This window comes from Bufo gargarizans, chromosome 10, assembly GCF_014858855.1.
Source record: "Bufo gargarizans isolate SCDJY-AF-19 chromosome 10, ASM1485885v1, whole genome shotgun sequence".
Taxonomy (NCBI): domain Eukaryota; kingdom Metazoa; phylum Chordata; class Amphibia; order Anura; family Bufonidae; genus Bufo; species Bufo gargarizans.
Genome location: NC_058089.1, coordinates 110267151 through 110283978, shown reverse-complemented (window position 1 = coordinate 110283978; position 16828 = coordinate 110267151). Strand labels below are relative to the sequence as shown.

Sequence of the window (16828 nt, the reverse complement as noted above, 5' to 3'; positions counted from 1 at the left end):
TAACCATTTATTATCCGTATTGTGGAGGAGAGGGATGCAGAGAATCCATGTTTTAGCCTCGAGCTCCCTTGTTTGCCCTCACTTAATATGGCGGATGAGCCCTCACTGAGCGCTTGTCAGGGAGATATTTCCTTTTTCGGAATATTTTGCCCTCCTGTGATGTACGGCGTCATGTTTCACGCTTTTAGGTTATAGTTAACGTAGATACGGCGGTTTAGGGTCTCCGAGGCCGGCAGGGGGTCGCCATGGTGACGCGTGTCGCGCCGCTGACGTCACATCGCGGCGCAGAGTGATGACCATTAGTGTTTATGTCCTGCTGAAGCCGCGGAGGTGACGGGGCTTGTGTCGCGGCCATGGCAATGTTCCGCAGCCTGGTGTCCTCGTCCTCCCAGCACCGGCAGCAGCATCATACCCACCAGAGCCAGTCCTGCCCGTCGTCCGCGGACAGCCTGGAGACGCAGTATGGCTGCCCCATCTGCCTGGAGGTGTATTACAAACCTGTGGCCATCGGGAGCTGCGGTCACACGTGAGTAACCGGGGGCTGGGTGACAACCTGTCAGTCACGGGATCCATCATCGGTGCTGATGGAGGAAGGCCCCTCCCGTATTATAATGGCCCCCTAAGACCACTTAAAGGGGCTGGGTCTGTGACACAGAGCTCTCTGTATAACTGGGGGGCTGGATGACCCACTCCGATCTCCTCCAGCTCTGCATCTGGGCAGCCATTGTCTGTATTCACATACAGCAGGTTTATTACATTTCTGCAACTGAAAACGTGCTCCATTTATCTGGATTGTTTCTGCAGCGGCTGCATGGATTTCTGCAGGTCTCAGGAAAATGTATGGCCGTGTACAGACCATTGTGGGGGGCCATGGATCCAAGTCAGATAGTAGTAAGGACAGGGGGCACGGATGGGACACCTATAGGAAGGTGAGGCATGTGCATGACCGCTGTAGGATGAGGAGGCGATTGGGGACACCTGTAGTGTGACAGGGAGCACACACAACACCTGTAGGATTAGGAGGCGATTGGGGACACCTGTAGGGTGACAATTCACATGCGGGGCACCTATAGGAAGGCGAGGCATGTGCATGACCGCTGTAGGACGAGGAGGCGATTGGAGACACCTGTAGTGCGACAGGGAGCGTGCACAACACCTGTAGGACGAGGAGGCGGATGGGGACATCCTCACTGATGCACTGGCACCACTAGAGGGGTAGGACCTGGCTCAGAGATGAGGGGCGTTAATTCCAGAACCGCCAGCAGTGTTTTCCTACAATCCGTACTTGGCTCTGCACAGACACTGGGGACACACGGCAGGCGCCACAGGAAGATCTGGGCAGTTTATTAAGAGGCGCTCACCTCAGCCTCCTCCTGTCACTATGGCGGAGCTGGGAAAACCACAGTCCTGCACTGGGAGCTACCCAACATTTTCTTCTATAACAAAGGTGTGGTCGAAGTTCAAGGAATTGATACGTCTTGTGGGGTTTAGTGTAATCACGCCGTTCTGGCGTAATCCTCAATTACCGGAGTTGTTCAGACTGGAAGGTTTTTCCCCTTGGGAAGACAAAGGTATTTTATTTCTACACCAAGTTCAATTAGAGGAGGCGATGAAGTCGTTCACGCAGCTTCAGGTGGAGTTTGGTTTACCTGGAACTGCATTTTTCCAATATCTACAAATGTTTTTCAGACACAATTCCAAGACGGCTTACAGTTGTGCAACAGTTACTAGGTGGAAATAACGCGAACGGACTTATATCCATGTTCTATAAGTACTTATTTGATAAATGTAATACATGGGAGAAGGACGCAGGTGATATTTCTCAGGAGCAGTGGGATGACAACCCAGATACAAATCCCTAGAGACCCCAAAGTCTGTGTATTAGGTCTTTTAAACTTGCCGGGAATAGATGACAAAATATCCTTGAGTATCCAAAGAATGCTCTCCCAGGCTGGGGTATTAGTCGCTAAGCACTGGATACAGAGGATCCACCTACCGGGCAGGAATACGAGAACCGAATCAATACCGTTCAGAGATTCCCAGCTAAATTTATGTCGGTTTGGCGAGGATGGTTACAGTGCCTGGTCTGGTGTCTTTGGCGCTGACGAGGGATGGTTTGAGGGGCGGATATAAGTCATGGAGGTGTTTACCGCAGGCACCACACACAATAGTCTTTACAACGTGCCGATCATACTGCGTGTTTGTTTTTTTGAGTATGGTGCTGTCATCTTTCTATGGTTATTGTGGGGGGTAGGGGGGGTACTTGGATTGGAATGTGTAATTTGCAACTTTGTTGTGTTTTTCCCTCTGTTTAACATCATTGTAAAATGTCGATGAAACAGTGCAATATTGGCACTAATATCTTGCTTTATTATTTTATGACACAAATAAATGTGCACTCTTCAACTGTTGTATATAAAAAAATATTTCAATAAAAATTATATTTGATTAAAAAAAAAAAAAAAAAAGCGCTCACATCTTCAGCTGTCTATGCTCCAGAACTGGAATCTACTTCAGCCAGGAGCCAGTTTTCTGGTGCTAAATGAGAGGCCCCCAGCCTGCCTCTTCCTACCCACTTTATGTAATAGTGATGAGGGTGTAAATGTCCCAAAACAACACTTAAACAAAATTTGCAACTTTTATATGTGGCATAGAGCTATAGTAAATGACTTTGGTCAGTGACTCCACCAGCAGAATAGTGAGTGCAGCTCTGGAGTATAATACAGGATGTAACTCAGGATCAGTACAGGGTAAGTAATGTATGTACACAGTGACTGCACCAGCAGAACAGTGAGTGCAGCTCTGGAGTATAATACAGGAGGTAACTCAGGATCAGTACAGGATAAGTAATGTATGTACACAGTGACTGCACCAGCAGAATAGTGAGTGCAGCTCTGGAGTATAATACAGAATGTAACTGAGGATCAGTACAGGATGAGTAATGTATGTACACAGTGACTGCACCAGCAGAATAGTGAGTGTAGCTCTGGGGTATAATACAGGATGTAACTCAGGATCAGTACAGGATAAGTAATGTATGTACATGGTGACCCCACCAGCAGAACAGTGAGTGCAGCTCTGGAGTACAATACAGGATGTAACTTAGGATCAGTATAGGATAAGTAATGTATGTACACAGTGACTCCACCAGCAGAATAGTGAGTGCAGCTCTGGAGTATAATAACTGAGGATCAGTACAGGATAAGTAATGTATGTACACAGTGACTGCACCAGCAGAATAGTGAGTGCAGCTCTGGAGTATAATACAGGATGTAACTCAGGATCAGTACAGGGAGTGCAGAATTATTAGGCAAGTTGTATTTTTGAGGATTAATTTTATTATTGAACAACAACCATGTTCTCAATGAACCCAAAAAACTCATTAATATCAAAGCTGAATATTTTTGGAAGTAGTTTTTAGTTTGTTTTTAGTTTTAGCTATTTTAGGGGGATATCTGTGTGTGCAGGTGACTATTACTGTGCATAATTATTAGGCAACTTAACAAAAAACAAATATATACCCATTTCAATTATTTATTTTTACCAGTGAAACCAATATAACATCTCAACATTCACAAATATACATTTCTGACATTCAAAAACAAATCACAAATCAGTGACCAATATAGCCACCTTTCTTTGCAAGGACACTGAAAAGCCTGCCATCCATGGATTCTGTCAGTGTTTTGATCTGTTCACCGTCAACATTGCGTGCAGCAGCAACCACAGCCTCCCAGACACTGTTCAGAGAGGTGGACTGTTTTCCCTCCTTGTAAATCTCACATTTGATGATGGACCACAGGTTCTCAATGGGGTTCAGATCAGGTGAACAAGGAGGCCATGTCATTAGATTTTCTTCTTTTATACCCTTTCTTGCCAGCCACGCTGTGGAGTACTTGGACGCGTGTGGTGGAGCATTGTCCTGCATGAAAATCATGTTTTTCTTGAAGGATGCAGACTTCTTCCTGTACCACTGCTTGAAGAAGGTGTCTTCCAGAAACTGGCAGTAGGACTGGGAGTTGAGCTTGACTCCATCCTCAACCCGAAAAGGCCCCACAAGCTCATCTTTGATGATACCAGCCCAAACCAGTACTCCACCTCCACCTTGCTGGCATCTGAGTCGGACTGGAGCTCTCTGCCCTTTACCAATCCAGCCACGGGCCCATCCATCTGGCCCATCAAGACTCACTCTCATTTCATCAGTCCATAAAACCTTAGAAAAATCAGTCTTGAGATATTTCTTGGTCCAGTCTTGACGTTTCAGCTTGTGTGTCTTGTTCAGTGGTGGTCGTCTTTCAGCCTTTCTTACCTTGGCCATGTCTCTGAGTGTTGCACACCTTGTGCTTTTGGGCACTCCAGTGATGTTGCAGCTCTGAAATATGGCCAAACTGGTGGCAAGTGGCATCTTGGCAGCTGCACGCTTGACTTTTCTCAGTTCATGGGCAGTTATTTTGCGCCTTGGTTTTTCCACACGCTTCTTGCGACCCTGTTGACTATTTTGAATGAAACGCTTGATTGTTCGATGATCACGCTTCAGAAGCTTTGCAATTTTAAGAGTGCTGCACCCCTCTGCAAGATATCTCACTATTTTTGACTTTTCTGAGCCTGTCAAGTCCTTCTTTTGACCTATTTTGTCAAAGGAAAGGAAGTTGCCTAATAATTCTGCACACCTGATATAGGGTGTTGATGTCATTAGACCACACCCCTTCTCATTACAGAGATGCACATCACCTAATATGCTTAATTGGTAGTAGGCTTTCGAGCCTATACAGCTTGGAGTAAGACAACATGCATAAAGAGGATGATGTGGTCAAAATACTCATTTGCCTAATATTTCTGCACTCCCTGTAATGTATGTACACAGTAACTGCACCTGCAGAATAAAGAGTGCAGCTCTGGAGTATAATACAGGATGTATTAAAAACCAATTGTTACTCACCCTAACAGATTCAAAACTGGATGGCACGTCCCCACTGGGACCAGTCATTGGCAGCAGCGGCCACATGACCCATGTCTAACCGGAAGTTAACAAGGGGAAACCCAGTAGCTGCCCCAAGTCCCATCACAGGTCCAGTCCCCAGGGGTGAACAACCCTTTGAATATTGTATAACTGTATAGACAAATGTGTTGGAAGAGGTGTGTGGGGCCCCAGAGTCACCCAGGTGGTAATTCGTGGTACAGGTGCTGTGTGATTCAGGGTGTCGCTTATTGGTTGTGGTACCTTGTGCCCCTTTATTTCGACATCTGCTGTGTGATACATAGAAGCTGAGCACGGCCCCGGGGTAAATTATGGCCGTAGTATTTCATCCCTGCAGAAGCGTTCCTAATGTGATTGCTTTATACTTGTGTTATGCGCCTGGGGCCCGGTGATGGATGCCGCCTTCCCCGCTTAGGTTTCTGCCAACTGTAACGTCTGCATTTTGGAGAATGTAAAGCGAGATTAACGTTATTGCCGCACTCGATCTTACGCTGTGCGCCCGGCACCTCCTATTACAGTCTTGGTCAGGCAACTTGTGACTCTGTAAAGCTGGCTGCAACTTGGTTATATAAAAAAAAAAAGAGGTTGTCCGGTCTCAAAATCAAAATTCTTTTTATGTGCTCCTAACACCCCTCACCAGCCATACATAAGCCCCCAATACCCGTTTTTCATGTCCGAGCTTTTCTTCCCCCCCCCTGGAAGACATCACATTATCCTGGCAGATCTGTTTAGTTTCTCCCCTTCTTCTTTTGTTGAATACATAACTTTATTGATGCACAAGCCTGGCTGCACTGCACAGAGATGAGTCACAGGCTGGCCACGCCCCCACACTGCTCTGCCTGCAGCAGCCACACCCACTACAACTCCTGTGTCCATGTTACTACACCCAGACAGGAATCTACTTCTCTCCCAGTGTCCACAGGCTCTGCCATCACTGACCGTCCACAGGCTCTGCCATCACTGACCGTCCACAGGCTCTGCCATCACCATCTCCACAGTGTGATAAACAGCTGGAATCAGCAAGCGCATCTAAACACATCTGTATCTAATCCTAACATCTATGTGTGCTGCCTGATACAGAGCCTGCTGAAGTGTGTATCTAATCCCATCTTCTATGATACAGCCAGCTGAACCCTTATGCACACGACCGTATCCATTTTGCGATCCACAATTTTTGCAGTCCCATTGAGTTCTATGAATTTGAGGTCCTCATTTTGAAGACCAGAATAGGACATGCTCTGATGTCCATGTGCTTTCCACATCCGTCTGTCAGTTCTGTAAAATATAGAACATGTCCTATTCTGGTCCTCATAATGCAGATCTAAAACCCATAGAACTCAATGGGACTGCAAAAAAATATATATTCTAAATCGCACACAGACAGTAACCATATTTAGTGGATCTGCTACTTGCAGACCGCAAAACGCATATGGTTCTGTGCATGAGCCCTATCACTTATACTGAGACCCCCCATAACAGTGACATCCACAGTGCTCCCTTTCTGCCATCCAATGCCCCCATTGTGCTATCCAGTGCCACCATTACCATCCTCATGTGCCATCCACAGTTCCCCTTGTGTGCCATCCAGTGCCCCCACTGCCAGCCTCGGTGCCATCCAGTGCCCCCACTGCCAGCCTCGGTGCCATCCAGTGCCCCCACTGCCAGCCTCGGTGCCCCTCATGTGCCCCCACTGCCAGCCTCTGTGCCCCCACTGCCAGCCTCGGTGCCCCTCATGTGCCCCCACTGCCAGCCTCGGTGCCCCTCATGTGCCCCCACTGCCAGCCTCGGTGCCCCTCATGTGCCCCCACTGCCAGCCTCGGTGCCCCTCATGTGCCCCCACTGCCAGCCTCGGTGCCCCTCATGTGCCCCCACTGCCAGCCTCGGTGCCCCTCATGTGCCCCCACTGCCAGCCTCGGTGCCCCTCATGTGCCCCCACTGCCAGCCTCGGTGCCCCTCATGTGCCCCCACTGCCAGCCACGGTGCCCCTCATGTGCCCCCACTGCCAGCCACGGTGCCCTTCATGTGCTTCCCTCACTCGAGATACCGGCGCATGCGCAGTGTAAATTTGTACGGATGCGGAGCAGAGAGACCGGTGCATACGCACTGTAATTGTGCGTACTGCGCCTGCGTTGGAGGAAGAAGACGGAGGCAGACGCTTCAACTTGCAGGAGGCGGTGACGTCAATAGTGACGATCCGTCTCCTGCTCAATGGAGTATAAGAAGACGGACTTCGGCCGAAAGCACCAAAAACCCATCTGGAGGGACCACGTGACCGGGAGGCAGATCTCAAGAACGGCTGCACTGTGGAAGGTAAGTATGTGATCAATAATCTTTCCTCCACAGGTTATTTTTAGCTAAAAAAAAAAAAAAAGGTTAAGCCCGGAGAACTCCTTTAATATTGACTTCCTATTTTTTGCTATGCGCTTCACGCCTTCTGTTGGTACTTTATGAGAAAGCGTTCAGCCATCTTCACGCCTCTGTGTGTGCCTCCTCCGGCATGCACTGCGGCGGTCTAGCACCCGGTACTGGCAGCCATACATTCTTCTTCTAAGGGCACACCTGCAAGATTACTAGCCGAGGGGCTCCTACTGTAGGTTGTCACCTGCTCTTTGTTATACTTGTTGCTAGGCACCAGGCTTAGGCTAGGTCTACACGACGACATTTGTCGCGCCACAATTTTTATAATGGCAGTCTATGGTGTCGCACTGCAACATGCGACATGCTGCGACTGCGACAGTCGCAGAAAATCCATTTAAGATGGATTTTTCTGCGACTGTCGCATCGCAGTCGCAACATGTCGCATGTTGCAGTGCAACACCCTAGACTGCCATTATAAAAATTGTGGCGCGACATTGGTGCAACAAAATGTCGTGCGACAACTGTTGCGCCCTATCTGTCGCGCGACAAATGTCGTCGTGTAGACCTAGCCTCAAAGGAGTTGTCTGCTCCTTTACCATTGATAGCCATCAATTACTGGTTGGCGGGAGCAGCGATCATCTATTTCAGGGTAGTGTCCACTGTGTGTAATGGACAGAGCTTGTGAATGGAGGCAGCGCTACAGTAGCAGCTCCGTCCACTACACAATGGCTGGAGCTACTCTGACACATCTGATCGGTGAGGTGTCGGACCCCCACCAACCATGAATTGGAGGCCTATCATGGATATAAATATTAAAATCCTCGAATACCCCCTTTTAAAGAGGACCTGTCGCCTCTCTTGACAGTCTTCGTAAATTGAGAGCTGACAGGTCTGCGTTACAAAGATGACGTCACTATCACATGTGATGACACAGGGACTTTCCATGGGCTATGAAATCCTGCATAGTGTTAAACATTTGAATAAACTGCCTCTTAAGGTAGATTTACACTGCAAGATAATTGGGTAGATTATTGGGAACGAACCTTCCTCCGAACGCTCGTTCCCAACAATCTGCTCCTCTAAATGTGCTGCCGATCACCTCGTTCATGCAGACGCGTCAATCATCATTTCTGGCCAGCAGATCGTGCGGTCTAAACAGTGATCTGCTGCCCAGAAACAATGATTCTGTATGAGGACGAGTTATCGCTGTAGTGATCCCCTGTCCTCATACTGTGAAGGAGATCACTACATGTAAATGCGCGGTCTCCTTCACTGAACGAGCAGCCGACTGTCAGGAAGGAACGCTTTCTTCCCGACAAATGACTGCAACATTGTGCAGTGTAAACCCGCCTTTACTCGTATCTGACCCAGGGCCCGTTCTCTTTCAGGTTTTGTGGCGAGTGCCTGCAGCCATGTCTTCAGGTCCCATCCCCGCTATGCCCACTTTGTCGTATGCCATTTGACCCAAAGAAGGTGGAGAAGGCCTCCAATGTAGACAAACAGCTCTCCTCATATAAGGCTCCCTGCAGAGGCTGCAGCAAGAAAGTAAGTTCTGCTATTTGGAAGTGAACACTGTCTGATGTTAAAGGCTATGGCCACCTTTAGTCCTATCACCTTGTGTATAAGTCCTTCACTTAGCTGCTAGTGCTGCTCATTCTGACATACATCTGTGAGAGTGCTCCTGTTTCTGACCACTCTGTGTGCTCTCCCCCTCTCTTCTCTCAGTGTTAGTGTGCTGGCCAACTATAGGGACGCAGAACCCCTAGTGTGGATGCAGAACCCATTCACTTGAATGGGGTCAGCGATCCGCATCAGACGGTCTGCATGCACTACTGTTTTGTGGTGCAGAGGCATGGACAGAAAACCCACAGAAGCACTTCAGTAGTGGTTCCATGTCTCTGTTCCGCACCGTCCTGATGTGGACCCATTCAAGTAAATGGGCCCGCATCAGTGATGCAGTGCACAAATGTCCGGCACCCGTATACTGCTGTTTGCAGGCCGCAATACGGCACTGGCCAACAACTCTCTTGTGCATGAGCCCTTAGGCCTGTTTCACACTTGCGCGTTAATTCTGGTTTGAGATCCGGCAGAGGATCTCAAAACAGGAATTAAACGGATCAGTTTCATTTAAAGGGGTTGTCCAGGGTTCAGAGCTGAACCCGGTCATACCTCCATTTTCACCCAGGCAGCCCCTCTGACTTGAGCATCGGAGCAGTTCATGCTCCGATGCTCTCATTTGCCCTGCGCTAAATCGCTCAGGGCAAAGGCATTATTTGGAGATCCGGTGACATACTGGGCTCTCCATGGGGCTGCCAGGAAGCCCGGTAACATCACCGAACACACTGCCGGGCGGAAGCTTCCGCCCGGCAGTGTGTGATAGTAACCAAAAGTCCTTGCCCTGCGCGATTTAGCGCAGGGCAAAGGAGAGCATCGGAGCATGAACTGCTCCGATGCTCAAGTCAAGGGGGCTGCCTGGGTAAAAATTATGGTTACGACCTCTTTGATACATCCGGATGAATCTGTTTCGTCCGGATCCGGTTGTATTAAATCGAAACTGGATCCGACACCATTGATTTTCATGACGTTTGTTCCGTTTTGCAGACCGGACACAAAACCGCAGTCAAAAAAACGCAACAAAACAGAATGCATTGACAATGAATGGGGGACTAAACTGATCCGCTGTGGTCTGGTTTTGAGATCCTCTGCTGGATCTCAAAACCAGAAACCAACAATGCAAGTGTGAAACAGGCCTTACAGACAGCTTCAAGGAGGGGACGGAGGTCGTACTTGGAAAATGTGTGGGGAGAAGAGGGAAAGCATCCAAGGAGGACAGCTCACACAGGCTGTAGCTAGAGCGACAGCAGCATCCTGGACACACTGATCCAGCACATTTTACTAGGAGGGACACATCCACAAGAGTCTGGCTGCAAACTGAATATCAGGGGTCTGAAAGTGAATGAAGGAATGGAACTTTGTGCAGCAACTTTTTTTATACTCTAAGTAACCGCTAACATGTAAAAATAATTGTTTTCTGTCTCAAAGGTGTCCATAACCTTGAAGTATTATATTTAAGGCAGCCATGTTTCCTTGTATCCTCACTGACACCATGAGTACTATGTAAGGAAGCATCCTATCTCCTTTGGTGGTTTTTAAAGATTTGTGTGCTGTTCCTTACAGGTGACTCTTGCAAAGATGCGATCCCACATTTCTTCATGTGCCAAAGTCCAAGAACAGATGGCCAACTGTCCAAAGTTTGTTCCTGTAGTCCCAACATCTCAGCCTATTCCCAGGTAATCACTCATTGTTTGCTTCCTTCCCGCAATCGGCTTCTATATTACGCTTTATGTACATGGCAGTGTCCATATTTCAGCCTGCAAAATCCAAATACGGCCACGCGGATCCACAAAATAACTAATTTGTGCATGGCCTCATAGACATGAATGGGTCAGTGTAAAGATATAGCACACGGGGGAGAAATATGCTTGTGTGCATGAGGCCTTGGTGTCTCCACTTTCTATTAGTGTTCACAAGACTGTCACATCCCTGACCCTGTGTACTGTGTCTGTGGCCTGGTGTTCCGGTCAGCAGTATCGGCAGAGAATGCCAGGAATCCGCTAGACAAAAACAGCTACGATTGTCAACATATTTGCCAGGTAGCGGCCGGATCCCATTATAGCCAATCTGGCAACGCCGGATCCAGAGAACTCCAGCAGCCTGCCAGAGGCTCCGCCGCAGATGTGAAACTAGCCTTACCTGTAGCTGTATAGCTATCTCCAAACAAGAGCCTCAGCCTTTCCTAATATTCCCCTTCACATGGTAATATCAGCATGGAGTCCAGGGGACTGCACAATGACATATAAGCTTCTTTATTTGGAGCACAATAGTTAAAAACCGCATAACCAGATATAAAGCAGAAGTGGACAATTGTCTGCCAGATGCTTTTGGAGATAAGCGGCATCAGCAGAAACAAAACTATCTTATCACCTCCTTGGGGAGGTGTCTGCCAGGGCCCATAGACATCATCAGGGTCCAGCTACAAAAATCTTTCATGATGAAGTTGCTAATGATCAGAACCACTTTAAAAAACTTTTTATCCACCTGCTCATCATTTGTGACTTAAAAGTTTTTTTTTGGGTACTTAAATTTAATTGAATATCCATAAGCCATCAGTATCTGATAGGCAGGGCGTCTGACATCCCGCACCCCTGCCGATCAGCTGTTCTGCAATATCTCCCATGTCAGAAGTCGGCATCAGAACTGCACAACCCTGTCCACTGTGTACGGCGGAGCTGATCCCATTAATGTCAGTGGAAGCCGAGCGCCTAGATGTAAGTACTGGTTTTTCAAACCAGCACCTGGATCTGAATACTTTTGTAACTGCATGTAATTAAAAATGTAATATCGCCACTGAGCTATTCAATAAATTGTATCTGTATAGCGCAACCTGCTGTTTGGTCTTTTCCTTATTTCTTGTCCACCTCACTGAGGTGGTCGCACATGCTCCGTTTAAGTCTACTGTCACCAGCCATATCTAGGCCGCCCCGTACACTACACAGTTGGCGTAGTTGTGTAGTTCCAGTGCTGCTGCAGAACAGCTGATTGGTAAAGTTTCGGACATCCCCCTCCCCTTCAGATAGAGATGGCCTCTCCTGAGGACAAGTCATCGATTTAAAAGTACCCCTTCAATTTAGTCTTTATACACAGAGAGATACTTTACAGTGGTCCAATGTCCGTCTGCATTGTATTCCAGTAATATTCCAAACCGTTCCACCTTTGTGTGTCCATATTGTGGAGCCCGAAACCTGGACCAGCAAGAACTTGTGAAACACTGCATGGAGAACCACAGAAGTGACGCCAACAAAGTGGTAAGTCGTGTGTCGGGGGAGAGAATGAGAAGTATTAGGAACGGTCACAGCAGGCCGGACCCTTAGGATTAGAAATGAACATGCTTGTGGCGGTTGTACACTTGTCCCTCCTTTGACTGCCGTAGGCCCGTTATTCTGCAAGACCTGCTGGGGGAGGGGAGCACAGAACCATAAGGCGCTGTCCCAGTCACATGAAATACAACACTTTGCAGAACAAGACCCACATTTCACCATCTGTCGGACAGTTCTGCTTTTGCCCAGACACTTCCTGCCTGATGCAGATCAGAGGGCACTTACATAAACCTAACAAAGGAAGACCATCTGAGGCTCAATGATATAACGTATTGATGCAGGCATAGAACAAAACTCAGCAAGGCAGACGCCAATCCCCACATCCCCTATGAAATAAATCTGATTGTACATTTTTCAAACCAGCCCCTGGATCTGAATACTTTTCTAATTGCATGTAATAAAAAAATTTGTATAGCCGCGCCGAGCTAGTCAATAAAATGTATATGTACAGCGCCACCTGCTGTTTGTTCTTTTCCTTATTTTTTTGTCCGCCTCACCATGATGGTCACACGTGCACAGTTTAAGTCTAAAACTGTCACCAGCCAAATCTAAGTGTAGATCCAGGGCTGCTGCAGAACAGCAGATTGCAAGAATGTGGAGATCTGATGTATCAACCACAGCCGGGGTTCTTCTGCAACCAAATGGCAAAGGCAAATAATTATTCTCTTGGGCCTCCTTAAATGATTTGCAATACACTATTACTGAAGGGGATCACTCATTCAGGACCCTCTGCTATTAGCCAAGTGGCTTAAAATGCTGGGAGGACTTGGAAATTCTTCATATTCGTGCTGCTCGACGTTGTCCGACGCATTCAAATTTTATATCTGACTTACAGGTGGTGTAAGGGGATCTGCCACCTTTAAGGACTCCAATGAAAAGAAAAAACTGGGGTGTCCCCTTATAGTCTGTTTCCCTTTTAGTTATTCAGAAATATGTTTAAGATTTGGTACATTTTACATTTAATTGATTATTGCACTGGGCACGGCTTGGTTTCTGACACCCACAGTACATGGTTAGTGTGAAGCCCGTTGCCGTTTTGTGGATCCGCAATACACGGGCACCGTTCTGTGGCCATTCCGCATTTCATTTCAATGGGTCCAGAGATGCGGAATGGAACACTACGGAAGCACTACTACTTTCTGGGGTTCCGTTCCGTGCTTCCGCAAAAAAGATAGAGCAAGTTCTATCTTTTTCAGGGACGGAAGGATCGTGGAACCATTCAAGTGAATGGGTCTGCGATCCCCATGTGCCTGCCCCACGGCAATTTGCGGTCTACAGCACGGGCACCGGCTTCACGCGGTCCTGTGAACGAACCCTTATACTGTGACAACTATTCCTATACCTCTTTGTTATGTTTTGTCTTTCAGGTTTGCCCTATTTGTTCAGCAATGCCCTGGGGGGATCCCAGCTATAAGAGTGCCAATTTTCTTCAGCACCTCCTTCACCGGCATAAATTCTCTTATGACACATTTGTGGTAGGTATACTCACGAGCACTGAGGACAATCTTCTAATTGGTTTGTATGCGGCGCTAGAATTATAAATGTATTGCCGGGGTGCCAATGCTTTATATATTTTTTTCCTTACAATCTCATTATTAACATGATAAGTTCAAACATAGTGCGTCAGATCAGTAAGAAGCATAATTACTTAACTCAATCCAAAATCTATTCCTATCCTCTGCTAATAACATATATAGTCTTCCAAATACCATTGTCGTTATTATATTCCTTAACTTATAAAAATGAACTCCAATACCCATGTTGCAAATAGTCACACAGCCTATTATTGATTCCCCCCCCCCCCCCCCTAACATCATCGCAGGAACCTATTGAAGTCGTCCACTATAGATCCTATTAGACTATCCAAGTCAGATCATATCCATCCTGCCCAAATCTGTTCCCCTTGCCGGAGCTATTTTCTCTCCCAAAATAATACACGTTCATAGTTTTTAATCCTATTCATTAGTTGTTTCCATTCCTCAATCTCAGGGAAAGACTTTAAGGGGGCCCTTTAAAGAGGAGCTGTCACCTCTCCTGGCATATCAGTTTTAGTAACTACTTGCATTCTCTGTGTAACAATCAATCTGGACCATTTATTCTTATGACTATGTTATGCCATTCCTCTATTATTCCTACTAGAAGTTTGCAAATAAATTGCCTGCAGTTTGCAGTAAAGGTACTGCTGGGTGTTACCAGTAGCTGGTGTGTCTTACTCGGTCCAATTACTGCTAGTGTCAGACTGTGCAGGGACCCCCCCGGTAACACCCTTTACTGCAAGCTACTGACAATTCATTAATAACTTCTATAGGAATAATAAAGGAATGATACAACATATTTTTGTCCCCTTGTTATTACTAGCATAGACATGTCAGGAGAGGGGACGGGTCCTCTTTAAAGGGGTATTACCTGCTGGGACATTGCTGGCACATCGCTAGGATTGGGTTCCACCTCTCGGATCCTCTCCATTCTCCGAAAAGGGGGTGACTGGAGGGAAGGAAAGCTCTGTGGTACTTCTGAAAATAGTCGAGTTAGTGCGCTGGGATATTTTTGCAAGTCTCATAGCGGTGAATGGAGAGCAAGCGCAACCACCGCTATGGGACTGCAAGAAAAAGACGTTCCAGCTCTAGAGGTGGGACCTGCACCTATCTGACACTGATGGCAGAGCACCAGCTAACAATAGACACAAAAGAAGTAAATCACCACACTGAATTACCGTATGTAAACCAGTGCAGCACTGGTGACATATGCTGTGATTGGTAGGATGGTGGCTTGGATCCTCACCGGGTCCCCATCATAACACTGAACTTGACAGGAATCCAGGGGAAGTGTTGTCATGAGATTGCTAGTCTCGAGGCAGTACTTTATTTTTCTTATTCTTCTTTTTTCTTTTGAATTTTCTATTAATTGCTGCCTTCTCATTTGTCCTGTGTGTGTTCCAGGATTATAGTATCGATGAAGAAGCAGCGTTACAAGCCGCACTCGCTCTGTCGCTGTCAGAGAACTGAAGATTTCGGTTAGACGCAAGGTTTCCCTTCTCGGTGTTGTCACCCACGACCGAGGCTTGTACATTCCTTCCAAAACTAGCTAATCACGTTTCCTTTTCCCCATGCCTTTTCTCTAGTAGTGTTTTTATTAGTAAGGTGGAATCTTTTAGGAATTGCTAAACTGTTAGGCCGGATTTGTGTCTCGGTGCAATCGGACGGGAAAGCGGCGCACGCGGTGCCAACCGGCACAGCTCATCCAGTTTGGTTTTTTTAATACTATTCTTTTGTGATGCTTTCTACGTGTAAAAAGAAAGTATTTACAATGAATATTTAATACACGGGAGATGAGAGCAAAGGGGGGGGAGGGAAAGTCCTCAACAAATGACAAATGAGCAGAAAAGCAGATTGGACGGGTGTTAGGCCTCAGCAGCCGACTGCCAAGGTTTCTCAAGTCAGAAGGAACCTCCTTTGTGTCGACCAATGTTCCTTAGGACATTGCGCAGCCTGGCGTTAATCCCAGGAGAGGGCATAGTAGGCAGAAGCCAAGGTTTAGAGATCGCACTATACTGGTACATAAAGGGAAGGTTACAAACTTAACACAGAAATAAATATAAAGACGTGGAGAAAGGATTAGTTTCAGGAGGAGCCGTCTGTTTGAGTCAATACTGGAGCCCCTTTTCTTAGAGCCCTATGTTGGACAGTTCATCTGTTATTCCTCCCGGAAATGTATGAATGAATTGACAACTTGGGATTCCCTTTGTCAGTGGGTCAACAAGTGCAGATCGTACCAGTACAACCAGCACTTAGTATTTTCTATACCCTAATCACTACTTTCGATGGGTCCAATGGGAGCAGTAATAGAAATGTAACCCCATCAACCAGTAGAAACGGTCACAGGATTTTGGGGGGGGGGGGGGGGGGGGAGAGAGTTATTTCAGTAAAGAGTTATAATTTATATATTTTATGTCAATGTGTTTATTTTTTTAGTTTTTTTTTAACGTTTACATATTAGGGTATAAAACAACATTTGACATGATATACAAATACTTTTGCAACCATTCTTATTGCATAGGACATGCCTAGTTCTGTATGCGGGGAATTTTTTTAATTTTTTTTAACTAGACCATTTGCAAAGTTGCTAAAACTGAAGCAATAAAATGGTTGCAAAGTTCCCCTGTCACATTCCACCAGGTGATCAGACCGTGCCGTCTGCGGTCCAGGGGAGATGTAGTGAGAGCCGTACAGAGAATTTCCTAAGAATTCTTGTGCTGGTTACGGGCTGACAGATCTTAACAAATTTGGTTCTGGTAGGAAATACATTTAGCAAATTCTGTGAAGCTTCCACCTTGATGCAGCTGCAGTACCTCAGTGTCCGGGGAGGTGTATCTGTACCTGGGTAAACTAGTAATGTTAGCGTTTGTCCAGGATTTAAAAAAAAAAACATGTCTGCTTTCTTCCACAAAGACACCGCCACTGTCCACAGATTGTGTGTTATATAGCAGCTGTGCCTGCGATACAAGACACAACCCATGGACGGGGCGGTGTGGTTTCTGTAAGAAAGCAGCCATGTT

At 46.8% G+C, this 16828-nt stretch overlaps 1 protein-coding gene across 1 annotated transcript; it reads left to right on the top strand.

Moving 5' to 3' along the window:
* The first annotated feature begins 205 nt into the window (after positions 1 to 205).
* RNF166 (ring finger protein 166) lies at positions 206 to 16160 on the top strand. Its single transcript, XM_044270901.1, has 6 exons — positions 206 to 526; positions 8725 to 8881; positions 10514 to 10626; positions 12087 to 12201; positions 13641 to 13748; positions 15213 to 16160. The coding sequence occupies exons 1-6, from the start codon at positions 354 to 356 to the stop codon at positions 15276 to 15278; spliced, it is 732 nt and encodes a 243-aa protein (XP_044126836.1). The 5' UTR covers positions 206 to 353; the 3' UTR covers positions 15279 to 16160.
* Positions 16161 to 16828: the final 668 nt, after the last annotated feature.